This window comes from Aptenodytes patagonicus, chromosome 1 (assembly GCF_965638725.1).
Source record: "Aptenodytes patagonicus chromosome 1, bAptPat1.pri.cur, whole genome shotgun sequence".
In the NCBI taxonomy this organism is placed as follows: Eukaryota; Metazoa; Chordata; class Aves; order Sphenisciformes; family Spheniscidae; genus Aptenodytes; species Aptenodytes patagonicus.
In genome coordinates this window covers 77,120,033-77,147,729 of record NC_134949.1, presented here as the reverse complement: position 1 = coordinate 77,147,729, position 27,697 = coordinate 77,120,033, and the positions used below count along the sequence as shown (strand labels likewise).

General features: G+C 41.7%; 1 protein-coding gene across 2 annotated transcripts in view; it reads left to right on the top strand.

The window, feature by feature from the left end:
* The window catches only part of ITPR2 (inositol 1,4,5-trisphosphate receptor type 2), a 271,888-nt gene that overhangs the window by 20,386 nt on the left and 223,805 nt on the right, over positions 1–27,697 (top strand). For both annotated transcript variants that reach the window (XM_076343386.1, XM_076343377.1), the window contains exons 2-5: positions 12,259–12,329; positions 21,735–21,850; positions 23,034–23,120; positions 23,849–24,007. In XM_076343386.1, coding sequence (XP_076199501.1) covers positions 12,259–12,329; positions 21,735–21,850; positions 23,034–23,120; positions 23,849–24,007 — 433 coding nt within the window. The remainder of the gene's footprint in view (positions 1–12,258; positions 12,330–21,734; positions 21,851–23,033; positions 23,121–23,848; positions 24,008–27,697) is intronic.

The window sequence follows — 27,697 nt, the reverse complement described above, 5'->3', positions numbered from 1 at the left end:
GTTACGGTGTCAGGATAAACTGTATGAGGAGACCTGGAAGCATTTCCTTCAGCTGAAAAGAATGCTGCAGAACTGGAGGGCCTTAGACGTAAAAGGCCAAGCTCACTTCTTTGTAACAGAGCTTGTTGTTAAGACACACCTTAGTAGCTGATATAACATTTGGACAACCGACAGCACAGCCTGAGAGTCAGCGCTCTTCGGTGTTCAGCAGAGTCGTTGCTCTGATATTGATGTCATGATACAAATCCCATCCTCTCCCAGCTCAGCATAATGTCAGTACCGAGAGCACAGGTGGAAGCGCTAGGTCAAGGATGAGACCATTTTCAAAAAATTTTCTGCTACGTCTGTATTAATAAACAAACACGTGCTCACGTGTGCTCTGGGGTGCTGGGATGCAATAGCCTGTACCAGCAAACTGCTAAGAGTGTTTCCTGGTGTGATTTTGGCACTAATGCTGTCCCCGGACCCTGTGCAGGGATGGGGCTGGAGGGTTCCTGGAAGCTCCTCCTGAAGTGCGCAGCCACCCCGGCTTGAACGCTGAGGTCTGCTGAGGTAGACGTGGGGTTTTCCGTCCCACTTGGCCTCAGACCCTGGGAGCGTTCTTGGGCACGTTAAATCTGCTGTTGTGAGTATAACCTTGCTGCGTTAAAACCAGAGGGGACGCCAACCAGCATGATGGTCAATTTGAGAAAGGTCTGAAGCAGTTTTGAGATTTAAACCTGCTTATTACGGCATTTTCCCATTTTAAAATGCTAGTTATGAAAGATTCACGCAAGTAGCAGAGCAATGCATTGGCTTTTTTTCCACCTTTACCTTCATGCCCGTAGACCTGCACAGAAGCTACTATTTTGCCATCTTGCTTATGGCTGCTGTTTCTTGACTCTCCTGCTTCCCAACCCCTTCCCCTGTGGAAGGAGCTTTCCCAAGCATTTCCTCTTCAGGTTGCTGCTTAGCGCTGGTACATGTAACTCTCTTAAGCGAGCGTGTACAGGTTGGGTGTAGGTGTGGCAAAAGGCTCCGAGAGCTGCTCCCAGCGACTGGGAAAGCAGCTCTGAGAGAATCTGGAACAGCTCCCAAAATGATCTCTCCCAGTAGGAAACTGGCTCTGCTCTGTTTAAGAACAAGTAAATAGAGTCACTCTTAATTTTTCAGCTGGTTTTTGCTTGGAAGGTATTTTTTAACTTGCTGCAGAAGAAACAGAAAAGCAAAGAGAATATGCAAAAACACCTGGCCCAGCTGCAAAAATTTGTAAACATTTATCATTGCAAAATGAAAATAAGAAAAAATCTTTTGTTGAGAGAATTGTAACATATGTTGATGTGAAGCGCTCTCTTATCCTTTAATAACTGTGCATAATTCTCATTACCATCAGTGAGAGCTGGACACATATCAAAGGGTGAGCAGACCTCGTTCAGTGAATTCCTGCAAACCAAGTCATTGTCCCCGGAGGCAGAAGTAAACGCTGAAACCAGCAGCAGGATTCTGGGAGCTGAATTACATGTTGGGTACAAGTCTGATGGTGGTTACGCTGTTAAACTGAGAGCTGTCTCCTTTTATCTGAAAGCAAAACCAGGCAGTGCCGTACTTCCAGAGCGCTGCCTTGGCAAGAAGGTGGTTGGGGAAGGTTCGTGTTCCCGGTGCAAAGCCCAGGTTTGTCCCCGGTGCCAGGATATAGCACGCCATGTGGAAGGGGGCCGCGGCTGGTGGGGGCCCAAGCTGTGTTGCGTGGTTGTGGTGGCACAATAGTGCTGGTCGGCCTTGAAGACAGCCTCTGGGGCAGCTAAAGGAAGGTACGCTAAAGAAAGAATATGAAAAGCACTGGGTCAGATGCTTAGTTGCTGTAGAAAAGTGCTGTTTGACTAACTTCAGTGGAATTACACACGTTCACAGTAGCTCAGGACTTGTCACCATTTGAAGGCCTCTGAAATGAGGCGAGTCCTTTCTTCATTTGGTATCCTGACGTATAACAAAGTTTGTAATATAGAATATTTTGGTGTCTGTATTATCTAAAAAAGGGGATTTTTTTTTAACTTTAGCAAAAAGTTAGGCACATAAGATTTGCCGTTGCTGTGTGAAATAAACACTGCAAAATGTGTAAAATGTCAGCATTTTGATTAAGAAATGTTTTCCGCACACGTTTTTTACATAGTGTGACATCAATTGGTCTGCCGGTTTATTACTGTTTATGTTACAAAATGGAGAAAGAACTTGGTTTGATTTCCAGGATCTAGATTCCAAGTTGTGCTTGCAGGATTGATAATTTGTATGTATTTGTGTATGTATATATTTGTGTATGTATGTGTTTGTCTACATACGTGTTACTGTCCTAGAAATCATTGAGGTTTGTTAGAGACCTTACAGTAGCATTTGAGGCTAGTTCGTCTACTTAAACAACAATATTTTTACATTATGGTATTCAGCCAAATGTAAGTTTCCCAATTCCCTCCTTTTGCTTATGCTTCCTGTATACAATAAGTGTTGCCATTTTGATGTGTAGGTGTGAATGCCTTCATTACCATTTTCGGTGATGAAGTCACTTTTTGATCACTGGACAGATCTTGGCATTTCTCAACAGTATTTTTCTGGGTAAACCTTTCTCTCTGTTTCATTAAATGGTGTTAACAGTGGCAAATTCAGCCTTTCTGATCCCTTCCATTAGCACACAGTTCTTCAAAATAGTCCTTTCAAGTGGACGTTCACAAATATGTGCAATGTAGCCATAGACAAAGCTGAGCAAAAAGCACAAATTCTTCTGGTGCAAGCTGAATGTAGAATCTCTTTTGATTGTGATTATTTTCTCTCTACTGCTGGCTTTGCTTTGCTGTCTCTGGCTGAATAGGTAACCCTGCAATGAGTTCTGCGTGTCTTGATTTTGAGACCAGTGATGCTATTAATAGGACCTCTTTTCTGAAGTCACTATGTACCGTAGAAATTTGAGCTACTCAGTCTGATAGGGACTGATTAGTGAACTACATGCCTAAAATTCACGTAAAGATGCAGGCTTGCATAGTCCTGAAAATCCCATTTTTAGGTAACAGTAGTCACAGTGTCAGTGTTTCTAATGTAGGTTATGTCAATATACTTAGTAATTCTACTTCATCCATGCTTTTTTACATTGGGAGAGCTGAGTGGCAGACCTGTTATGGGTAGCTGTAAGATGTAAGCAAGCAGAGTTAAAGTTACATGTTTAATCTTAATTTTCTGATTTACTTCTAAGTGAACACAGTACTTCTGTGTTTGTGTTGGACCAAATCCTGGACTTGTTACAGTATTTGCATTCAATATTAGCTAGTTGGAGTAAGGATTAAGTAGAAGAGCTGTAGAAGTTAGATTGTACTTAAAAACTTTGATGAAGGATGCTTCAGGTGCTCCTAAAATAAATAAAGGGGATATTTGGAGATTATCATGGATGTTTGTGGTATGTGGCCTCTGCCCTGAAGAACATGAATATAAAGCCTCAGTTGAATGCTGTATGTGGGATAATAGTTCAAATAGACTGTTGAACAGCTGATGAGCAGATGATGACATTTTTGGATTTTAATATATGATAATATGCTCAAAGAACTACAATATTTTAGTACATATGTTCACTTCTACAACATCCCACTTTTTAAAGTTGTCTTGAAATGACCAAATTTCCAGTTTTAACAAAATTGTAATAATTAATACAGCTTTCTTTACCTTCTTCATTTTGTGTACAATTAACTAAAATGGTCCTTCACAACTGTCCTCGTGAGCAATAGTTGAGTGAGCTTAGTTGAAACTGAAGGAAGGTTTTTCTCTTTTGTTCCACCACACCTCAGTGGCTGGAATCTTTTGAGACAAACTGCATCAGTATAAAAATTCTCACCCTTGAATGTATACTGTGGGTCACGCTGGCTATCTTTTAAAAAAAAAAAAAAAAAAAAAAAGACTTTGCAGACTTCAAGAGATGCGTATTCTTTGTACGCTATGTGTAGGCACATTAACATAACGTTTTTGTCTGGTTGTTGGAAACCTGGCAGTGAGCATGCACCTCCAAGAGCGCAGTGTTACCAGTCTTGTTTTGCTGAGGGGTGCACAGAAGGAAGGTGGATGGGGGCAGGAGGAATATCTCAATCAGGTCCACCTGGGTTTCTCATCTGCGTCTCAGCCAGGCACAAGAAAAATTGCCAGGCGTTCAGGTTGAACTAAGAGGAAAGCCTTGCAGAATGCTAGTACCTCTGTCCTGAGATGGTTGGGGGTCTCACTTAACATGTCTTGCCAAAGTGTAGTCATCTCAAAGTTACGCAAGTAGCAAATAGACAAGGGAGAGAGGAAGGCCGTGTCCAGAGGATGTTTCATCCTCCTATTTTATACATCTGCCCTAGAGTAGGTTGTTACTGCCTTCTGGAGGTGCCTGTGTCTCAATCTTGTCTGAAAAAGGATCTCAGGTGATGGATTCGAGCTAGATACCTTATGCTTACTTGGCTGAACTGAAGCCACCAGAATGCCACGTTCCACCCCATTTCCAGGTGAGATTGGTTTGGCAGTGGTGAGCTCGCTGGTGGGTGGCGGTGGTGGGCTCCCTCCGTTTGAAGAGTGTCCCATATAGCCATGCACTTGGTGCTGACACTGCTTCTTATTTAAACAGCACTTTGCCTCCCGTTACATTTCTGGGAAGGTAGGTTCATTGGTGTGAAATCTTGGCCTCAAAGACACCAGTGGAAATTTTGCCAGTAAGTTCAAAGAGAGCCAGGATTTCACCCAAAAAAAGAAAATGTTAGTAATGGAAAAATTGTCCAATCTCCCAGGTGATGCATTTTGCTAGTGGGTCTATGTTCTGCAAGCCACTACTGCTTTCACAAAGCTTTCCTAACACTCATTTTATCCTTTCCATTTCTTAGCTTTAAAAGAATGTTTCAATACAAATTTCATCCAAAAGAGTATGTTTTCCTGTGCAAGATTTTCTTCTGTCGAATGCCTTTAGGCTATCACAACATCCTTGTATGATAGAGTTTTACTATTCATATTTTAAAAAAAAAAAAGCAAGGAAGAAACCAGACATTTCCTTGGGTTTATGGGAATGTAATTTGTTTTTCAAAGATACTGAGACAGACTGAAGCCGAAACAAGGCTGGGAGCAGAGCACCAGCATTTCGGAGAAGCGTAGCAGGAGTTTGTGTGACTGGGGAATGAGCTGGGTGGGGTGGGCTGGCACACCTCCTCCCTTTGCCAATTCCCAAGTCCCCTTTTGACAGCAGAAAATAGGTATGCTTGGCACCACTGAAAAGTGACTTAACGTATGTTGTATTGATGTGAGGAACTTGAAATACTGTGCGAATATTTATTTACTTGGCAAAAATTAGTATGCACAAGCTGAGTTCAGTACCATTTTCCCTGTGCGTAAATGACTTACCTATTATGCAGGCCAAGAAAATTGCAAAATTGAAACTGAAATCTAAGAATCTTCTTTTCTCCCCTCTACTGTAATCTCCAAATAACACTTCATTCTATTGTAATAATTTATTTTAACTCTATTCTTATAATTTATTTTAATTTGCACAATGTTTTAAATGTAACTGTAACTATAAAATGGATAAACAAATTCTACTTGAACAGGTTTCTGAAGCTTTTACAAGCTAAAAGCATGACTGCATGTATCAATAGAAAAGAATAACAAAGTGACATTCAGGATTTATAGCTGTATTACTTAATTGAACAGGCAAAACTTCTGCTTCCCCCCCCCCCCCCCCCGACATGCAAGCCTGCAGGTGCGGTTACAAGAATATATGAATGCACTATCAGATAAGGAAAAAAACTTTAGGGCTGATTATTAGTGGAACTGTTAGTGCAAATTTGGAGCTGCCTAGTTGCATGCTGTTGTTTCGTTTCCCAATATGTGCTTGGTATCTTGCTTTCTGCCCTTCCGTCTCCGTGACATTTGATAATACAATTCAAAGTGACCTGTGCAAGCATTTTTCAGCATGGTGAGAATGGCTGAGTGTTCCTGATCTGTGTAGCTGAGATAAAATGCACCCACATTCTTGTTTTACGCTGAGGAAGGTTTATGGTGAAATTTGTCTGCTGTTTAAGACACTTCGAGAAGTTTGGAATATTTTAGATGTATAGAAGTTTGTTTTCCCAGAGTAGGGATATTCATTTAATAGCTTCTTTCAACCTGTGTTAAGCTTTGTGTTTGTAGCAATTAAAATTTGTTCAGAAAGGAAAGATAAAATTGCTAAAGTTTGAGGCAGGCAGGAGTCAGACTTTCTAGTCTCCCTCTGTGCTGCTGCACCTCATTGGCATGTAGTGCAGTTCTTGTTTAAATATTTTGTATGGCGATCCTCCCATTTATCAAAAGGGATTTTTAATGTGGAATCTTCCTAAATGGTACAGAGGCTTAATAGTCCTGCTATAAGTGCAAGGAAGATCCTTTTTATTTTCTGTGCAAGCTGGGGTTAATGTAGGAGACCCTGAAAGATCACAGATGTGAAAAGATGGTGATGAAAAATTTGGCTTTGGAAAGGGACAGGAAAAAGGACAAATTTCATACCATGGAGCTAAATCATAGAGCTGTAAGTCATTTGAATCAGGACTGGTAGTCAAAAAGGAGTATGAACTCACATTTTGGGAAGGGTGAGGTACGATGACTGTAGATTTTTGGCAGGGGACCGCTTGAAGCAAGCAAGAAGTGGGCTGACCTAGATGCCTGATAAGAGGCTCAATGAAATGAAAAGTGGGTGGACTTGGAGAAGAACTGGGTGGACCTGATTGTTTTGGCACTGAGGTATTTGATGCTTGATTTCCAGGGCAGCAAAATTTTAATAACCTATTGTTTGTTATTGGTTGGCTTCTTAGTGGTATGACTAGCACCTCTCTTCCTGAGCAGTTACTGTGTGCTCGGATGTGTGGAGCACGGGAGAGGCTTTGTAGGTGAGAGCTGCAGTTAGGAAGGGAAGAAGTGTGTTGGGTGGAAGGTGCTCTGGAGGAGTGTTTCTGATAAGGAGGTTGTGTATGTGAAGGGACGTCTGAGGAGCAAAGGGAGGGAGGCTTTGAGGGTGGTCCTTTGTTCACGAGGGGGTGTTGAGGTTATGTGTCTTTGGGATGTAACCTCAGCATGATTTGTGAATTGATGTTGGACAAAGCTATCGCTTGGCTCCACTGGCAATTGAAATGTGCAGCTTCTCTTGCTGATGTCTGTTGTCAAAATTGCCCCCTCTTCCTGCTGCTGTCAGGCCTTATGCTGCTCAGAAGATCAGTGAAATGATGATACCATTAAGAGAGTAAAAGCTGAGCAACTGAGAGAGTGTCTTAGATTGAAGACATTGCTTCTAGCCTAGTTTATTCAGCTTTTTGAGGAGTAAAATACTCTACCTATGTGTAAAGAGTACCAAGCTGCGTTCTGCTTGTTCCCGTGTATTATAATAGTTAGACATCAGTAACTGAGTCTTGTATTTTTTAAGAAGTTACGTACACACACGCAAGTATGTGTAGTTACACGTATGAGAGTCTGTGCTTGTGTGTTGTCTTGTGTGTTTGTTTAGGTATTGTTTTGCTTAATAATATTGGCTATAAAAAGTGGAAGTCTGTTCATAGGAAGAGACAAAATACATTTCAGGAAGATATTTTTTTGAAATTGAAGCACAAAGCTAGCATAAATGAAAATTATGTGGCTGCTTTCTTGGACAATCTAAAAAGCATCTTATGTTATAAAAGAGCCCTAAAATTCATGAAATCCATCATAATTCCTTTTCTATTTTTTTCTTACATTGGTTTTTGTTCTTCCAGAATGCAACTGTATCTCAGTAGTAAATTTAAAATAACTCATCATTGTGAACAGTTTTTCTAGGATTATTGCTATACAACTATCCCTTGACCCTTGCGCTACATCTGCAAGTTCCTAGAAACCTTTGGTGTATTTACCGTTAGCCTGTGTTAGGTAATCAGAGGAGCTTGTAGGACATGAAGACTCATCCAGCATGTATGATTCATACCTGTAAACCCAGGTACCGTTAGCCTTTTCTGCCAACATACCTGCCTTATCAGTTATACTGCTACCCCTTAGTCCTGCCCCTCCCATCGGTGTGCCCTTCCTCCTGTTTCCCCAAAGACACAGTAGGTCCCCACTGGTTCTTCACAGACTCATTCTGTTTTTTCTTTCAGTGAAAGTCCCTACAAAGGCTGCTGCTCTACCCGGTAGAAAGATTAGTGAGAATTACTGCAAGTTATTGTTTCTCTGCTTCTGCCCAGTGCCCAGGGAGCAGAGCAGTATTAGAAGCTGTATGGGAAGTTTGAAGTTGTTTATATTAGGCAAGTTCTGAATACAAATGGTTAATAGTATCGGGAGAAGTTGATCCTGTCCTTTTGTTGGTGAAACAACAAAAACGAGAGGCACTGTATTTGAAACTGCTTGTAAATACGTTCACACAGGTGCCACCTTATACCAGGAATTCATGGCTCCAAGATATTACTAAATTGAATGCTTATACATGTTTGCCTTTGCATGTGGTGAGAAAGGACAGATTTAACCCCACCAGATGATGGGGGAAAATGAAGGGAGAGGAAGTTAGGTGCAGGACTCTGTACAGGTTCGTGCTTTGACCGCTTCACGTGATATGGTGCACTATCCTGGCTAATGCTAACGGAGAGTTGAAAGCTGCCTTTACTCTTTTCCCCTGCCTCTGCTGAGAAGCACACCTTAACTCCTAGGCATTGCTTTAGATAGTTTCAGTTCTTGTTTAATGTGGCTTTGGACACTGTAGCATGAGGTCTTAATGGCTTAAATACCTGCTAGTCCGTGAGGTTGGCTGCATGCACCGGCATGGTGAGGAACTGCCCTTGCTTCCCCTGCAGCCAGTGGAAAAACTTTCACTGGCTTCAGTGGGAGAATGACTGGGCATCTAAGACAAGGAATCCCATGAACGTTGTTACTTTCAGACCCTAAATCTGCAGTTACTGAATACAAAGGGGTATGCGTAAAGTCCAGGGCTGTAATTATTATTTTTGACTTTTCTGATGATTTATCTTAGGCACCAGTGAACTACTGTACAACTTAATTACTATGGCAGTGCAACAATTACTTGGAGGCATTGTGCATAAACCAGATATTTATTGTGTTCAGAGAAGAGCTTGCATAAATAAAATTCATATCATACATGTGCAGGGAACTCCTTTGTCACTTATGTGCTGCCAACATATGAAAAACTGAAATGCAGTCATGTTGTATCTGCCAGGTACTGAATGACAATGGAGGGCACAAAGCAGTACTGTCTGCAGTCCAGCTGAAGAATTAAACCTTTTGAAGTTTGCCAAACCTTCTTTGATGATACAGTGGCTTGAATATTGGCATAATAATTTAGATCAGTATTTAAATAGCTAGCAAATTTGATGGTATAATATAGTAAATTCTGCCTTTATCAGAAAAGTCTTGTCTGGTGCGCTTCAGCCTCCTATGCAAACCAGCAAGCAAGTGATCTTAAAACATGCTGTGCTGTGGTCTGACAGAAACTGCAGGTGCCCAGGACCTTTTGTAGTCAAGCCTGTTGTTCGGTTTCACACATCTCAAATGGATTGTTTGTAGGTTACAAAGGTCATGAATTACTGGTTGTTTAATGCAGCCACCTAGCAGGCTTCAGTAACAAACCAACAGCTGCCTTTTGGCTCGGTATGAAAAGTGAGATTTGGATATTTTGAATTGTGGATCAGAGGAAGTGGTCTGTGTTTGAAAAGCCTCTTCTGTTCCAGTCTACAGAACAGGCTGAGGTCTCGCATCGTGTGCCATGTGCAACTCAGCTTTCGCCACGGTACCGTGACAAGCACCTCCACAGTAAACAAGTAGCTACTGAACTCTTCGAAGCACATACTGCTGGAGTACAGGATGAATGTCATTATATGGAAATTTTGGGGATTAAATTGTTGGAAGACTGCTATAGAGACAAAGCAATACTTTCTTCAGATTTTTGTCCTGTGCTGTAAGATACTTTGTAGGAAACAAAGGTGTCAGCAGCTGAGGCACTGAGCAAGGGCTCAGGAGATGATGTTTCTGGTCTGTCATGCCACTGTCCTGTCACATGTCAATCTTTCTGTGCCGTCGTTTCATGTCTATAGGATGGGAGTAGCAGCAGTTCCTTTCTCCTTTGTCTTGTCTGATGTCTTTGGTTCCTAATGACTGCAGAACTCATTTATGGTCCTTATCTTTGTGCCTTTAGAGAATGCTTAAATGAAAGTGATTGATATTAATTGTTTAGAAGTCTAACATGTTTGAACACTGCAGCTAACTGGCTCAGAGAGTGTGCAGGATCTTGTTTGTTTTTCTCAGCACCAACACCTTGTTTTCTCTATGGCTTTTGTTTCGGTGATGTGGCTCCATGATGAAAGTTTTGCATTTCATCCGCAGTTATAGTTGTCACAAGGGTGCACAAGTTGTCACCAAGGAACACAAGATGTTCCTTGTGCATTATGCTCAGCTTCCAACGTACCGTCCTCCATCCTGACAGTGCTTAAGGATTAAACCTTATGGGTTCATTCAGAAAGCCTTTGAGGGATTTTGTTGAGGGGGGAGTAGTTCTTGGCATTAAAATCCTTTGGCAAAGCTTCTGTTAAGGTAGTCGTTTCCAGCCCTGCTTCTTCTGTGACTCCAGGTTTTAGGTGCTGTTTGTAGGAAGCTTTGGCCCATTAGATCATAGGCAGAGGGCATCTTGCATTGCAGGACTGACTCTTCCCAAGTCCTGCTTTCCAAACCTCACTTTGTTCTTGTTAAGCCTGCCCTAACCTAGACTGTGAAAAACACAACTTCATAAGACCATGGCAGGTCCCCTGCCTGCTCCTGGAATTACTTCAATTCTCCTTCCTCACTGACACCTCACATTTGCATCCAAGTATGTTATGAGATCTGAGCTGCTGACTTCCAAAATTCTTTATTGTTTTTGCTTCTGTTTCTGGGAGCTGCAACCACAGTGGGCAGCTTGTCAGCAGTCAGCTTGCTAGAGGTAGAAAATTCATGGGCATGCTGGGGGATCGGTCTTGCTGCGCTCATGGCTAGTTGCAAAGCCTTCACCAACTTGAGTGAAAACTGAATGCATCTATTGCGTAATTTGGCAGAACCCAAATTGTGCTTTTTCTGTCAACTTCCCACAGAAAATGCTGCTAAGACTGTTGTTGTGAAGTGGCAGGGCAGTAGTGTATCCTTAAACATGATTTTCCTGAATAATTGTTTGAAACAGGCAGATTATTCACAGGATGCTTCCGCAAAGGAAGCTGAATTTATGTTTAGCTAGTTCTGTGATAAGATTAACAATTTATATTTTTAAATTTTATTGTTTCTTTAACTTCTAAAATATTATGAGAAATATATTTGATTTGTTATTTAGATTTTCTACTGTGGATTAAAAAAAACACTTATTCATTTTAGCAAAGGAAAATGTGGTCCTGTGAGTTTTGATTGGAGCTGAATCTTAATTCCACATGCCTCCTCTGAGGAAAAAGATTGGAAATGGTGAAGAAGAATAGCAGAATGTTTAAAGGCTAAAATCCAAGGCGCTTTATCGGATTCCAGATTCAAATTCTAGATAAAACAGTGTTATGAAACAGCAAGTCACTGGAGAACCAACCCCCCCCTGCATGTCCTGATCGTGTAAGCAGATCCACGTACAGTCTTGTACCCACGTGAAGGCTCCTTACGGTGCATCCCCTTAAAAGTCCTCAGTGGGGATGCAGGAATCTGCAAGCACAGGGCAGCTTGCAAATGTAGGGCCAAGCTAACTTGCAGTGCTTTAAATGTCCTTTCTCATATCAGGTACAAGTGTGCCTTCCCAACATTTTTCTTTGAGGTCTTTTTCCAGGGCTCATTTAAGTGGCTCAGAGTCTCTCTGTTGATTTTGATGAATTTTGGATTATGCCCTAGGGAAATGGCTGTGAAAATCTGACAGCTGCAGAAAAACAAACTGTTTCTGATTCAGGGTTAATGGGCTCTAACGAAAGAAAACAAGAATTTTACATGTAACATCAATGTAATGGTGTAACAAAAGGGACTTTAACCGGATTTAAATGAAGTGGGATCTGAAACATAGGCCATAATTTAGTGCAATAGAAGAAATCCTCTTTCTTGAAGGAAAATGTAAAGTTTTCTTTTCTTGGTTATGCTTAGTAACTGAATAATAGAGTTTCTAAGGTATTTTTTGAATTAAATTGGAGAAATGTGTAAGCTTCTGTATCTGTGGTGTGACACATATGCCTCTGCATTTATATACATTGATGTCAAACGCATGTTTTAGTAAGTGTAATAACTTTTGTTTTCTAGGTTGGTGGATGACCGCTGTGTGGTTCAGCCAGAGGCAGGTGACCTTGCTAATCCTCCAAAGAAGTTCAGAGGTCAGTAACTGGGGATAATTTTTTTTTAATGACCGATGGATGCATGTTCTCACTCCTTGGGCACTTTGCCTTACCAGACATGTAACTTCCCAGATGCCTTCATGGTTTGTGAACGCATTGCTGAAGTTTCAAACTGGAACGTGAATGACAGATTTTGAGAACTAAATACCAAATCAGCAAAGGCACGAGGGGTAGTTGGAAAACATGGGGAAAGGGATTAATTTTCTTGTAGTCCAAGAGTTAGTTGCTCTGTTCTGTACACCAAACGCTGATCCCCCGCTGTGTGACCAACTCCTTGCTCCAGCCCTGCTCTTACTGTAAATGGGAAACAAACTCATGAGGTTCAAAACTACTTGAGCTGCTGGTTTGTTTATTTTTTTAAAAGATAAGACAACATTTTAAGGACTACCCTCAAATATTTTGTCAGCTTTTTGTTTTGCTTAAAACTCTATCTGATTTTTCTAAACTTTCTTAGACATGACCTTGTAGATTTGGATAATTCTGCTGTTTTGCTTATTGGAAAAAATAACAATGCACTGACAACATGCAGTTTCTACTTCTCGAATGCTAAAAAATACTCCTGTGGTATCCGAAGTTCTGTGTGTTTATATGCAGGGAAGGAGATGAAACCTCTCAGTCTTGTCTGTACTTGATTTAAGCCATTGGCTCTAGCTGTGTCAAAGTAGAGCCTTACTAGCCTGGTACAGACCTCTTTTGGCTTAAATGGGCTTAGATTCACACCTGTTATGAGATAAAGACAGTTATGGCTTGCCTGGTTTAGAGCAAGGGAAACGTGTTTCATGGTTGCTTGTATCTATCTCAAGGGGTTGCACTGACATTCCTAACCTTATTATTTTATTTCCAGTGTTTATTATACTGTAGTATGTATATGCTATTACTGCAAAAAAGTTGCATTTAAAACATTGAGAGACTGAAGTTCTGCTTTCCCAGAGTATTCAAGATTCTTTTCCATTATATATTCAGGAAACATCAGCAGTTGGTTCCAGTTCCAGCTGTGAGCATTCAGCACATTGGCAGATCTTGGAAATTGAGAAAGTGAGGATGTATACTTAGAAACCAGTAGTAATAAATCTCAGTTACTTGTGTGATGTCATGGAATAACTTTATAGCAGAGATGGGGATAGCATCTAGTGTGGCTTGCAGGCTACCTAACTGATTTCATCCTCTCACTGCCTGCAAATACATGTTTAATTCCCAGCTTCCAGGTTGCACAAAATTTCAAGTGGGGATTCTTTGGACAGTATTTCTGTCACTTCACCATCCTGATGTGTTCCCGAAGTAGAACATATCCAGGTTTCTAGATGAGACAGGGGTCACTGGAAAAGATTTGCATGTGATAGTATAATTGCAGAATACATCCAAATGCCTACAATCAAGGAACTGAACAGAGGATAAAAAGACAACCTTAATTTTTTCATTGTCTAATGTTTGAGGGCTTGGTTTTATAACTTCAGTACAGTAGAGTTCTTTTATCGCAGTTCTGTGATGTTCTTTCCTAACTTGAAAAGGCAAAGAAGGAAAAAGTTGATAGTGTTCTGTGTTGAGTTTTTTTTTTTTTTTAAAAAAAAGTTATTTCAACAGCATCAAGAAGGTCTGGGCACTTCGATCCAGGGTGCAAGGCTACTGAACTCTCAGCGCTAACGGCATGCCATCAGTGGTGGTGTACGTAGATCAGACGTCAGAAGGGGATGAGACACAGACAAGACGTACAGCTGTTTTCTGCTGCTGGGGGAATGCAAGGACTGTACTCCCGAGTTACATCCCAGCTTCTGCAGGGGAATGTTTTCTGTCAGTTGTAGACAGTTTTGGCTCTGTTGCCTATTGCAATCTCTGTCTGTTGCTTGCATAACACATCCCTTTATCTCTAGTTGTCTCTGCTCCCTCTTCCCCACAGCATCTAGCCTTTCCTTTCCTTTAACTCAGATCCTCCACTTCTTGGGGATGGGAATCTTCTCCCTTTCCCTCCCTGCCCCAAAACTTGTGCCTAGCTACTTTCTTCCTCCTCCTCACTGCTGCCTCTTAGGTCCCTTTGGCTCCAGCAGCCTCTCTTCCTGTCGCTCCTTAACTCTTTCTGGTTTAGGGTGCACCCATATCTGATTTAATTTTGAAGTGGCTTGCTTAGCTATTGCTAGCATTGTGGTAGCGTGCAAATGTGGATGAACTGCAACATCTGTAGGAGAAGCTAAATTAGTGAAAAAGTGAGTTTTGCCACCTTAATTGATGCAACCCACCATGCTATAACATCATGGCTATATTGTTAGGGGCCGCATCTAGTAGCGTTTTCATGTTGCTTCAGGTATGTGTAATCAAGTGGCATTCAGGAGAATGGCTAGAGCAAAGATAAAGTCATCGTTTGGTTGTTTTCTCCTTCATCTTACAAGTCAAATTCTAAGTGTGGGAATAGCAGGGGTTTTGCTGAGAACACAGCAGAAACTTGCTGTCTAAGTGGGATTTAGTGCCTGGTACCACAGAGGTGTCTGTATTAAGAGAGCAACCGAAAAGCACATCTCTGCCATGCTTTATTAAATTTCTTAGCTCTGCTCAAGAGCACTGAGGCAAAAGAGTTGCTAAATGTTGTTCTTATAACCAGGAAACGTAAGCAAAAACCGTATTTTTCCCCCAAAGAATCTTCTGGGAAATAGCATTCAATTAAAACGGCAAAGTTAATAAAACAAACAAAAACTGCTTTAAGTAGGTTCTTGACATATAAAAAGACGACTTAGGCATGAATAATTAATTGAACGATTAGACATAAGCAACTAAAAATAGCATCTAACAGCAGGAAGAGTAGGGCCTCTTCAGTAATAGGAACTGCTGTCTGTATGGTTTACAATGTTTTTATCACTGATAGCTGAACTGGTGTTGATTTGAGGTTAGAGCACGACCTAAGAGTCAAAGAATTGTGAGAAAGGCATGTTTCTAACAAGATGTTTAGATTCCAAGGACTGACTGAAAATTAACATCAGAGGACTATGTTTGCTCTTTTTTGGTAATATTTTACCAACCCTTTCCCCAACAGAAAGAAAAAAAAAAAGATTATTTTTTCTAACTGCTTCTATCCCTCCTACAGAGTTCACTCAGAGATCAAATTGAGGTACTGAGCTGTTGGCCCAAACTGAAAGCCTACGTAAAGAGGTGTCTCAAAATAGCAGTTTCATTTTTGTTATGTGTTTACTTTCTTTTTTTTGAGTGGGCGGTAGCTATTCTAGTTGTTTCAGAACATCCTACAAAATGGAGTATTGTTAAGCTAAGGAAGGCAGTGGTTGCTTTTCATTTTGTGTCCATACAAAGAAGCTGCTGTCCAGATTTCCCCTTCAGTCATGATGGCATGAACCTGGAGTGGCTCCGTGTTCATCAATGTGCATGTTCAGATTTGCATCGGTGTAAAGGAGGGCAGAATTTGGTCCCACACGTGTTTCCTGAAGTCTGTTGGGGAAAAAAAAAAAAGTGTTTACTATTTTGCAGTTGAATTTAAGGGACTGATCAAGCCAGGTGCTTCTTGTCCTGATTCTAACTGAAGCTAGTGAGAGCTAAAGCACTTAGTGTCATGATGGAAATGCTTACCCTGCTGCAGGGCCAGGTTCGCAGAGATTAGGAAGAACAGTGTGTGCCAGAAGCCCTGTACCTCTGAAGAAAAGTCACATCATGAGCAACAGAACTGCAAGTTTCTTAGACTGTGACCTTAAACACACTTCAGCTTGATGCTGTTATTTCCAGAGGGAAACACTTTCAGATTCCAAGGTGTAAAATAGCACAGATAAGACCTGCTTGTTGGTCAAATTTAGCAATTCTGAAAAAGGAGCACAAGTCTCTCTTCTGTCTTAAATGTAAAATGACCAAAGTTCTTAAACTGATTTAAACTTCCCTACATTTGGTACCCCTTTTTGTTGAGGTATCTGCAGTGAGAGTGATGTTTGAGTTCCTCAACATCCTCCTCTTGCCTATCTCTCAATTTTTAGTCTGTTCTAAGCTTTTTCTGACATTGTTCTTTCCTCTTCTCTCCCTTCCATTACGTTCCTCTGCGCTCTCTCCTTTCCTCCTACTACCCTTTCCTCTGCCGTCATTTTCCTTTTTACTTGCTTTCTCCTACATCGTTTTGGTTTGTCCTTGTGTTTTGTTCTTGTTTCTCTCAGTTCCATAATTGCTTTCATTTTCTTCTCAGACTCCTGATCGCTTTTCTGTTTTTCTCCTTAGGACTCTTCATTGCTCCACTCCTTGCTCCCTCGCATTCCTCCTTTCCATTCTCACTTCAGCTCTTTTACCTTTTTTTTTTTTTCCTTTTTCAAAACACATAGATTTGTACACACTTTGTTTTAATAGCCCTATCACTTCCACTTACCCATTTGTCAGCTTGCTGGTTTAAGTAAAGCCATGTGATAATTTCTCTCTCATGATGGGCAAGAGTTGAATTTCTAACACTTAAAAAAAAAAACAACGGGGGGGGGGGTGGAGGGGGAGAGAAAGCATCTGACAAATACTGTTCTACGCCATCTTTATCCGATATCAAGAAACATTTAAAAGGCCTAATACGAGTTATTTTCCTTTTAAGACTTCCTGAGTGTAGTTGCTTTTTGCTGAGAGGATGTGCTGTGTGTGGTTGTTCCACCCACTACTGCCTTTTGAAGACTGGCGTGTTGTGCACGTTTGCAGGCTGAGGCAGGTGGTCGGTGTGGTGCCGAGTGCATCCTCTGCGGATCGTCTCCCGCACTCTGGGAGTTGCTGCTTTCCATCTTCTGATTGTTCTGATTAATAAATGTCATTTTTCCCCCCATGAAATAAGTAATTGATACGTGTCTCAGCACTGAGAATTTGTTGTGTTTTCTTACTTTCTAATAAGGCAAGGTGTAGTGTAGGAGGTTAAGCCTGGAATGTGACCAGCGAGAGCTTCCCCTTTGTTTCCATTTTGTAAAGAAAACTTGAAGTGATTTTTATTGTTTAAAAAATGTGTGGGTGGGCTGGGGTAGGCAACGTTTCTCATTTTCTCCATCTTCACTTCATGCACAAGTAATTGAAATTTTGCCTGGAAGATTCTGTGGGTATGAGAAAATTGATGAAACTGCAGAAGTTGAATGCATGAAAGTTTAGTAAGTGAAACTGGGTGATACTTTAAAGCTATTTGTTTACCTTTGATAGTGCCTACTTAATTAGTATCCTTGGGAAGAGAAGCATTTATTTAAAACTCCATAAAGTAATGAGTTAGGAACTAGGACTATCCGAAAATGTCTGGAGAAGTTAGAAGAGATGGTCTTGTCTCCTGAGTGGGTTGCTAGACTGACCTCCAGGAGGGCTGAGCTTTTGATCTACTGTGTGTGCTGGAAAGTTGCTTTATAAACTTATGCCTCAGTTTCTCTTTTCCTGTTTATTTAAACTATAGTTTCTCTAGGGCAGGCACTGCTTCCCCCCCCCCCCCCGATGTTTAGGTCCACAAAGCTTGAATTTATATAGCATCCTATTGTTACTTTAATAAAAGTAAGTAGAAAAAAACCAGAAAAAAATAATGAGATGACCTATTTTTAATGTATCTGGAATCTTAAAAAAAAAAAAGTAGGGAAAAGCTTGTCTGGAAACAAAGAATATGAAATTTTTTTTAGTCTCTAAATTGAGGAAAATTCAAGTGAAATAATACTGATTTTAAAAAAAGTTCTTGGTAGTTCAACTTCTAAAGCACGAGACTGGAAGTCGGGAGAGCTGTGTTGTGCAGCACGGCTGCGGATGGAGCTGCGTGGTGGCTGAGGTTATCTAGTGCCTGCTCTACATTTCCTTTTCTCTGAGAACTATCATTAGGAAAAATTCACCCACCTTTGGGAGGCAGACCCACACAGTCGTGACTGCACATCCATGTACATCTTGCATTTCTCTGCAGTGTGGTAAGCACTGTGCTTTGAGGCTCTGCATGAGGATGGGAAGCAGTGTGTTTACTCAAGTAGCAGGGTGTGTGGGGAGTAACTGAGAAATGAAGACTGGTCCTATAGAAAGAAGGTATTGTTACTTCAGAGAAGTAAGTGTTTCATGAAGTCTTCTGAGAAGGCACGTTAATTATAGATTGTTACAGAAAATAATAGCAGATTTTGTGTCTTATGAGCTGAAATCCCGACACTCAAAGTAAAATCTCCTACAACATACAGTATGATTTAACAGTACGCAGCGTTTTGTAATTTTTTTTTTTTCCCCTTCTTGGTGTCCAAGATATTGTAAAAGTTACCTGGGAGTTACGTACTATAGGTTGTATCATATAGTTCTCCTTGTAAATATTCCCCTTTGAAATGAAAGTAAACACCTTTGCAAGGTGGCTGCGTTTGCTTTGATAAAGATTTGTAACACTTTCTCCTAGGAACAGCAACTCAGGGCTGTGATTAGGGAGCAAATTGGTGAGGACTCTGGGTCAGTGCCAAAGAAAGTTCTACCACCAGCCGTGTTTTTGTATGAACAAGCTTTGCCGTTACAAATAGTGGAGGAAGATCAATTGCTTTGAAGGGAAGAGGCAATGCAATGAAAAGCTTGGTATAATGATGGCCGATATATGAGAGGCCAAATGACATATTTGCAGAACTAAAAGCATTGCAGCTTAGTTCGTGGCTTGAGAGCCAGCACTGTCGCAAACTGCTAGCTCTGGGGGCACAGGCAGTGGGAGGAATGTGTGGCACGGTCTTACTGTAGGGGTTTTGGCAGCACTAACATCAGATAGCTGTGCTTAGCTGGGCCTGATTGTAGTTGAGAGTGCTGCCTGTTTTATTTTAAGTAATGAGAGTTCATTTTTACTTAGGAAAGAAAAAGGCCAGTCTTCACACTGGATTTCCCTTCCCTCTCCTGTTGTGTTACAAGTGGTGTTCCTACTGTAACACGGTTTCAGTAACTCCTCACAGACTGTGAAGAGATGGGTATGTTGGAGGATATATGGAGGATATATCTCAGAGGAGCTAAATCTCCTCCTCTTCCTCCCTGAGTGAAAGAATAATTCCATTGGATTGACAGTGTTGAAAATGAGGATAGGATCTGCCTTGGTATCTAGCATCTTCTCCTGAGAGGTGGTGGTGAGTTTGACACTTGAATTTCCACTCATAAGGGTGGAACAGTTAGGAAACTTTTCTCATCGCATGTATGATAGACGGGACTTCCCACACGTGCTGTTGTGGATTGGAGAGCTGGAACAAGTCCTAGGTAGTTAGCAACTGCAGATGTTAAACTTGGTCTGGGAATTAGATAGTAGGACAGCACCGTAAAATAGAAACAGTCTGCTGCTGACCTGACTCACTGGTTAAAAACCCAGACTGACTTCGGGATAGTTCCCTATAGCTTCCCTTGCTGACATTTTTGTGACAGTAATGGGTGAATGACGAGATCACACTGTATTTAAAAATGACATGCAAGGCTGGTAAATTCAACAGGGTCACCTGTACATTGATCCAGTGTGTAACTGGAACGTGTACTTAGTGTTGATATTGCAGTTGCTATTTCATATTGCAGCACCTTTGATAACAGAGGTAAGGGTGACTATACAGTGCTGTTGGAAAGGGACTGTCTTCAGAGAAGGCAGCAGGAGAGCTGAGGGTAGAGAGGACTGTTTTTAAATTGTTCTGTGCTATGTGATGCGTATGCCACTAATTGTGTTGAGTACGGTGGTAAATAAGCACTTCATGTTGCTCACATGGAGCTAGCGTGTTTGTTCTCCTCTTTTTCTCTTTCTTTTCTGTATTTTTGTGAAGGGCACTGTCTGTGCCATACTCTGTGCAATATGGCTTTCCAGTGGTGTTGCACTTCTCAGACCAGCAGAGAAGTGACGTTGCTGATTCTGGCCAAACTGGGGTGTCAGCACCTGCAAGGTGTGCTTGTGGGATCAGAAGAGGAACTTTTTTATTCTTAATCCAGCCCTGGGGCAAAACCTCTTCTAAGCAGGACACATTGCTGCTATTACCTGGCTCTAGCTTGTGCTGCGGTTGGGCGGCTGGGAGTCAGGTAGGAATAGTTGCTTCCCTCCCGTCGCTACCTTCCTGAGACCCTGACATAGAGCAGGGAGGAAATTCTTCAGAGGTCATTCTCCTCTGAGGGTGGATTAGTCCTCAGAGAGTGCTTGGCCATCTGTGACAGTTAAATATGGAGGGCTAATAGTTTGGAACAGACCTTCCTTTGACATCTGTAAATTGCAACCCGTGTTGGGGAGGAGTTTCACACTATAATATGCGTGTAGTCCTGTATGATTGCTAATTAATACTTTCCTGTCCCTTCCTCTCGCCAGTTGATACACATGGGGTGTGAAAGGACAATTACCAACATTTGCTAAGTAAAATATCTTTCAAGCCTAGCTTTTAGAGCAGTTGATGATTAGGATCATGTAAGACTAGGTATCATGTATCAGTCTAAAAGTAGTTGGATTTGGATAAATCATGAGCCTCTGTTTCCAGTCTGTAAGACTGTCACTGGCCCAAAAAACCCCAGAAAGTCTTGAGTCAGGGAATTTCACAAAATTTAGTTAATTGCCAATTAACATTCACTTTCAGTTTTTGATTCTGGTATTGGGAAATAAAGATGAACAATTGAACAAGCACTTAGGGAAGCACCCCTTGGCTTCCCTCAGGACACATCTCTCCCCCTTCCCGGTCCCCAGCCCCCTTGCTGCACGTGGTCCCCTTGGGGAGGCGATGGGGGTCGGTGTGTTGCGACTCGCTTTGCTGGTCCTCGTTTCTTACTCCACGGCTCCCCTGTTGGCTGCAGTCTCCTCAGGGTGTACCTCCTCCTCTGTCGTTGTTAGCGCAGCCACCCTGCTCGGGCGATTCCTTTCGGGTGGCCTTCCCTCCCCCCTTACTCATTTTTTGCCTGGTCTGTTGGACGGTGGTGGTGTTCAGTTTGTGTCACTTTGTTGTTTTTACTGTTAGTTTTTTTTAATCAGTCTTAGTGAAGGCGCATATAGACCCGAACACTGCGTTAACCTCCTTGGTGGCTTGCAGCTGAATGCCTGTGCAATCCTTTGTTTCAGCAGTGCCAGAAGGAGCAGGACATATACAGATGTATGGTGTACAGAAAATAGGACTGCTTTTTCAAGGTTTCACATGCCTTCAAACAGTGCATCTGTAACGTTGTGCTTCAGCAGAGAGCGCTAATAGAGCAGCAGGCAGTTTTGCATATGGCAGGCTCACAGCCTGGGACTCTTACAGAGGTTGCAGAGGGGTTGCACAGAGTGGGGACGTGTGGGGCATTGAAGGCTTTAGGTTCAACTTAGATGTTCTGCCACCCTGTTTATGGTGTCATTGCCGTCAAGCTGTTTGGTGACTACGTTTAAGCACTGGTATGTAGGCATTTCTGGAAAAAGAAAACCAACCAAAGCATACTTGCAAATGAAGGAAGTGCCTTTCAACGTTACTTATGAGTATTTCTTTCAATCTTCCACAGACTGCCTTTTCAAGGTGTGTCCTATGAACCGATATTCAGCCCAGAAGCAGTACTGGAAAGCCAAGCAAGCCAAACAAGGAAACCATACAGAAGCAGCACTGCTGAAGAAACTTCAAGTAAGAGACATCTGTATTTGTAATCTTATCTCAATCTGCAGGCTGTAGAATTACAATAGAATGAGAAAGAATAATAACAAGTGCCTTGGGAACCACCGTGATGGGTATTATTATGCCACTGTAGCAACTTTATATTCTCCTTAGCTCTCCTACCTCCTGACTGGCATTTATTGCCCCTGCCCTGGTTTTTGTCTTTGGGCTGGGGGTTGTGCCTTTGCTATAAGCGAAATACTGCTTTCAGAAGTTTTATAAAGTAAAAATGGAGTTGTTAAAATCAGGAGTGGGCCCTGGTTTAACTCATACTATTATTTTAGAAGTCCTTTCCAGGTGTTAGGCAGAGAGGTGGACAAAGAGATGTTTTCAACGCTTTAGTCTGGAGATTCCTCAGAATTGCAGTTGTCTTTGCTTTCAGTCTAGGTGATTCTTCTCTGAACCATTGGGCAAATTCTATTTTGCATCAAATACAGTGTGGATGGAGCAACTCCTCTGTTTCTGGAAAAGGGCTGGCCTGCTATTATAATTGAATGCATAAGACTAAGTGAAAACAAGGTCATATCAAATGTGGTTGACAGTTTCATGTGCAGTGGAGAGGCTGCCAGTGCTTCCAGTTAAAAACAGCAAGGAAGGCACATGGTGTGTGGCTAGAGCTCGCTACACAGCAATTAGAGCTAGGAGCTGAGAGTTTGTTCTGTGGCTGTGTTTGACCCAGACTATTGTGCTTAGCCTTGATTTTGCAACGTGTGACCTACTAGTTTTGTTTTGTTATATATAAAGTCAATGTATTTGTGTGCAATTAAAAACCTAACAAGTAAAAGGAATGGTGACAGGGAGAAGCTAATCATAGGCCCTTCTTTTTCCTCTTTCAGGATGAAATAAAGCACCTGGAATTACTTTTCGTGCTTGAAAATTTTTAAAATAGCATGCATCTCAGGTGTGATCCATAAATCGTGTCTGAGTTTCTGTTCTGGGTAATAAAAACCCAGAATCATTACACAGGGTCTGGGTGATTATAGTTCAGAAAATCATGCTGCAGCAGGATTCGGGTGCTAGTATTTTCAGTGCAGTAATGCTTGCAGGTTGGAGTAAGCGTTTTAAATGTGATGCCATTTCCTTTTTACACTACCAGTAGCTGAATACAGGTACTGATTTTGTAGAGTTTAAAGAAGTAATCATTCTCTTGCAGCACGCAGCAGAACTGGAACAAAAGCAGAACGAAAGCGAGAACAGAAAGCTGTTGGGCGAAATTGTAAAATATAGCAATGTCATACAGGTAAACCTATTGAAATCCATCTGCCTTCTCTTAGAGCTGGAAAGGAAACAGTTGTTTCATTTCAAGGTTACAGTGAAAATGAAACTAACCGCTGTAGTCTGGATTGTCAAGGGTCAGGTAAACAGAACTTGGTGAAGTTTACAATATTGTGCTTTTCTGTCTGTTTTAAAGCCTACCAGAAGTGCTGCATATTCATGTTTAAATAATATATCATAATATATATTTTATGTGTAATTTTTGCTGCTGCGGTTTAGAATCTGAATGTAAATATGTATCTTTTATTTTCAAGATTTGTTTCAAAATCATATTATAGAGGTGCTGTGCAGCTCCTTTTAAATCATTGAAGTAATTTGTACTTCATGACATATAAATGAGACAGAAGTTACGTTCTTAAGTGCAGTACAACTTTCCTGTAATGAATGAAATTCCTGAAGGTAACACTATGAATGGACCCTTGCCCTACCTGTGAGTATATGCCGTAAAATTGATCGCTGACACATTTCTCTCAACCTGAGATATAGCATCTGTTTTCCTAAACTGCAGTATACTTTGATAACTCTCTTCTAGTTTTATTTTGTCTTTATGTATGTTATGAAAAATCACTACAGTGTGAAAGCCTGCGCCTCCTCTTTTGACTGAAGAGTAGTCAAAGAGAGTCCTCCACTGAAGAGGAGCTTGGAGAAAAAGCAACAGTTGTACTAATTTTTTAAATTATTATTTGTTCACAGCTACTGCACATAAAAAGTAACAAGTACCTCACAGTCAATAAGAGATTGCCAGCTCTGCTAGAGAAGAATGCTATGCGGGTGTCCCTGGATGCTGCAGGGAACGAGGGATCCTGGTTTTATATCCAGCCATTCTGGAAACTGAGGAGTGAAGGTGACAACGTAAGTGGAAATACTGAATGTTTAAGAGGGAGAAGGCAGAAAGTTTCCAGAAAACACATGATTTCTTTGCTACTGGCATAAATCATAATGAATTAAGTTAAGAAAAAAATATTTTAAGCAGTGCTTGGGACTATTAGCTTTTATGTGTAACTAGGAAGTGTTACCAAATTATATGGTCTGGAATCTGAAATGTTGCCACGTTCGTCTGAGCCTCTGCTGACCTGTGTTGGGGCATCTTTGCTAAGTCCACCTGTTGTGTGCAGATTTACAAAGCTGATAATAAGTCATAGTTTACACTAGAGTAAAAATTTTTTTTTAAAAGTTTTTTTTTTTTTAAATATTCTGGGCAAGATCTTTTTCAAGAGGTCAGCAGAGAATGTCTCTATGAAATACATCAGGTTTCTTTAAATCTGTATCCCCCCTCAACATGAGAGTGGCATGTGTGATTGGAATTGGGTTGGATAGTCTGGTGGGTCTTTTCTGGGTAGGTTTCAGTAGGAGTCTTGCGTATTGGTAAGAGGAAGAATATATATGAGAGCTCTTTGCTGCAGATCTGAGAGTTGCACCATGAGATCAAAACTCGGTTCTTCATTCAGTCGGCTGTGGTTTGGTTAAGTGCCTGCTGTGGAAAATTCAGATCGGCCTCTGGGAAGGCCACATGATGAACTTGTGTGGTTTTATGTTGTAGACCTGGCAGGGAATGTTTGGCCACTCTCCCCTGTGAAGTAATCAGTGAAAGAGCCCCTCTCAGGGTCGCAGACAGGAATGCCTGTTTTCTCCTGTATTTTCTCTCATTAACTTTGTGGTTACCCAGCTCTTGGGATGCTATCCAGGATGAATATGGTTGCTTGCAGCTCCTTTTGGCAATCTGTTGTGGGGAGGGGAGGGACTGCATTCCCAGCTCCTGGTCAGAAGTCCCTAAAGTCATAGTCTTTCCTTGCTGCACGCAGTGATCAGAAGGGTATGTGAAAAGCTCCCCTTTCCCCCAAGCCTGTTGCAGAGAAAAGCGGCAAACATGAGTAGCCCTCTGGGGTACCTCTGCATGGCTTTTCAGCTGGGGAAAAGAAGTGTTTTGGATCAAACAACCTGGTATCCCTTTCCCTCTTTGGAAAGAAAAAAAGGTGACTTATTGCTTTAAGGTTTTGGCTTAATTTCTTAGAATAACATCAGTTCAGCAGCATCTTAATTTCTCATGCCCTCATGCCTGGGAAATAAGTGCATGTCATGCTCTCCAGAGTGAGGACCTGGGGTTCCCAGATTGTGACCTGCAAAGCCATCGTGAGCCCTTACAGCTGAGAGCAGCAGAATGATCTTAAGCCTTATAAGCCATCCTCAGTACTATAGAGTTTTTGATTCAATTTTACACTATTGTGGGCACATAAGAGTTTGGAAGTGGTTTTGCTGGTCTGAAAAGTTTGCAGATCATCAGAGCGATTGCTGTAACATCCCACTCTGCAGACCTCTCTCCTATTTTATTCCCTGTGGGGCTGTATTTGACAGGCTCTGAGCTACAAGGGCTGTGTGGGAAACTGTCAGGTCTACTCCGAACTTAACGGCCTCCTTTGGAACCTGCCTGCTGCTCATTTTCTGTCACCAGGTGTTGCCTTTCAGAGCTGGGAGCTCGCCATTATATTTTACAGAGGGAAGTCTCGAGACCCGTTTTTCCTCCTTCCTACCAGTCCCAAACAGATCTGATAATTTTCTTTGCAAACTTAGGGTGCTAAACATTAGTCCTTTGGTAGCTTTCTCATAACTGCTCTGGCACATTTCCACCCCTTCAACAGTTACAGAAACTAGGCAGCTGTTGTAAGGGGGGCAGGGGTAGCAAGCGATGGGGGAAATCCTTCATTTGCCTCTCACAGACGGAGAGAGGCTCCAGCCTTGTATCCACTCCTTCCCTCTCAGTTGCTCCCAGACATGTGTCCATTAAAAGGCTAGCTTCTGGGGGGCTCATCTACAAAGCACCTAATACCACATAAGCTGGGGCCACTTTACCCAGTCACTAGGTTAGCTTTTAAAGGACTTATATGTTTTTGTATACTTTTCTTCTTCTGATCTCTCAGTGCATGGAGTTAGCTTGGTATAGCAGACCCTTATTCTGTTTGGAAACTTTGGGGTGTTTTTATTTTCAGTTTCTGTGCTGTAACGAGGAAATTCCCTAAGAAAACACATTTTAGAAAGTCTTTAGAACAGTAGAAGTGAGTATTGAATTACTGCTTGGATGACTGCTACTGTGTCAGATAACCCAGGCAAGGTAGATCCAAATATGCCAAATATCCTAAAAGGAAAGAAGGTAGTTTGGTCTGGGGGAAGCTGTGATACAGGAAGTCATGCGTGTGACTTTTCTGGTAAGTCATCACAGTTGTTTAGTCTTGTGAAATATTTAAAAAATTATTTTTCTGAAGGAGGGTTAGCTTAGCTTCGTTAGCAACTGATTGGTTATGCAAGCCAATGAAAGTAATGCAAAGATATGGCTGAAAATTTACAGTAATTGGCATAACTGCAAGATTTTATGCAGACTTTTATTAAGCATATACCAGCTCTCCTTCAATGGAAGATGTGACTGAGTAAGGCTAGAGCTGGTTCCAGTTTGGCTGAATAGCAAAATGTGCACTGATAGCAGGATTAGCTCTGTGTGGATTGCATTTTCAGTTTTCTGCCATTTTAGTGGTTTGAAAGCTTGATCTTGCAGCATGCTGAGGGAGGTGGTCTCAGACTTGGGGATTGCCCAGCCATCCGTGGGAAAGTTCTGTTAATCTTCCTAATCTTTGAAGTGTCAGCAGTGCCACTGGCAGATGTGGTTATAACATAAAAGCAACAGAGATGGAGAAGTAGCAGAGCCTTTGGTGTGCCCGGTAACCTACTTGGATAGTTAGTCCAAACTGAAATCACTGCTACTGCATCTTCACAGCTAATATAACCTTTTGTAACTGCCAGTCTTTGTGATATACTACACCTCTACTAGAGTAATTGCTCAAACTTCTCGATTGTGGTGTAGATGTAGCTGTCAGGTGGGCTTACTGAGTTTATATGTACGACAGAATCGCTCTAAGTCATGCCAGCGCTGGTCCCTCACCCAGAAGACAGAACGCAGTCAGCTTTGACTGTGGCCCTTCCCACTCTCAATGTACCCTCTCCACCAAGAAATGGACAAGTAGGGTTGCATGAATTTAGAAATTACCTTGTGCGGGAAGAACTCCACTGCGTCCAAGACTGAAGGACCTTGTAGGTTTATCTTGAACTCAAAAGCTGAATTCTCATTGGTTTCGCTGTGAATTTAATCATTCTTTGGGAGTTTCTTATCTAGACCAGAAGGGGTAAGAGTTTTGTCAAAGGAATCAGGAATGAAATCCTCAAAAGCTGTGTGTCGCAACTTTAACGAATTCATGTCTATATGTAAGGAAGAAGTCCCAGAAACCTGTCAAACTAATTACCCACTGCTGGTCTACAGCATGCTGTGGCCGGCTGTGCCCAAGGGTAGCTAAGGGAGAGGAGAAAGAGCTGGTGTCAATTTTAATTTTGCAGAGCAAAACCTTGGGAATACATTGCTCTGTCTTCTATAATCTCCATATAGTACAATTCTACAGGCAGAAATATGGGCACGTGGGCATGCGAGTTCTCTGCCTCCAGTGTTTTGGGCATGCTGGGGCATTATTTGGAGCCAGAAATCAACTGGGTAGGGGACAGGAG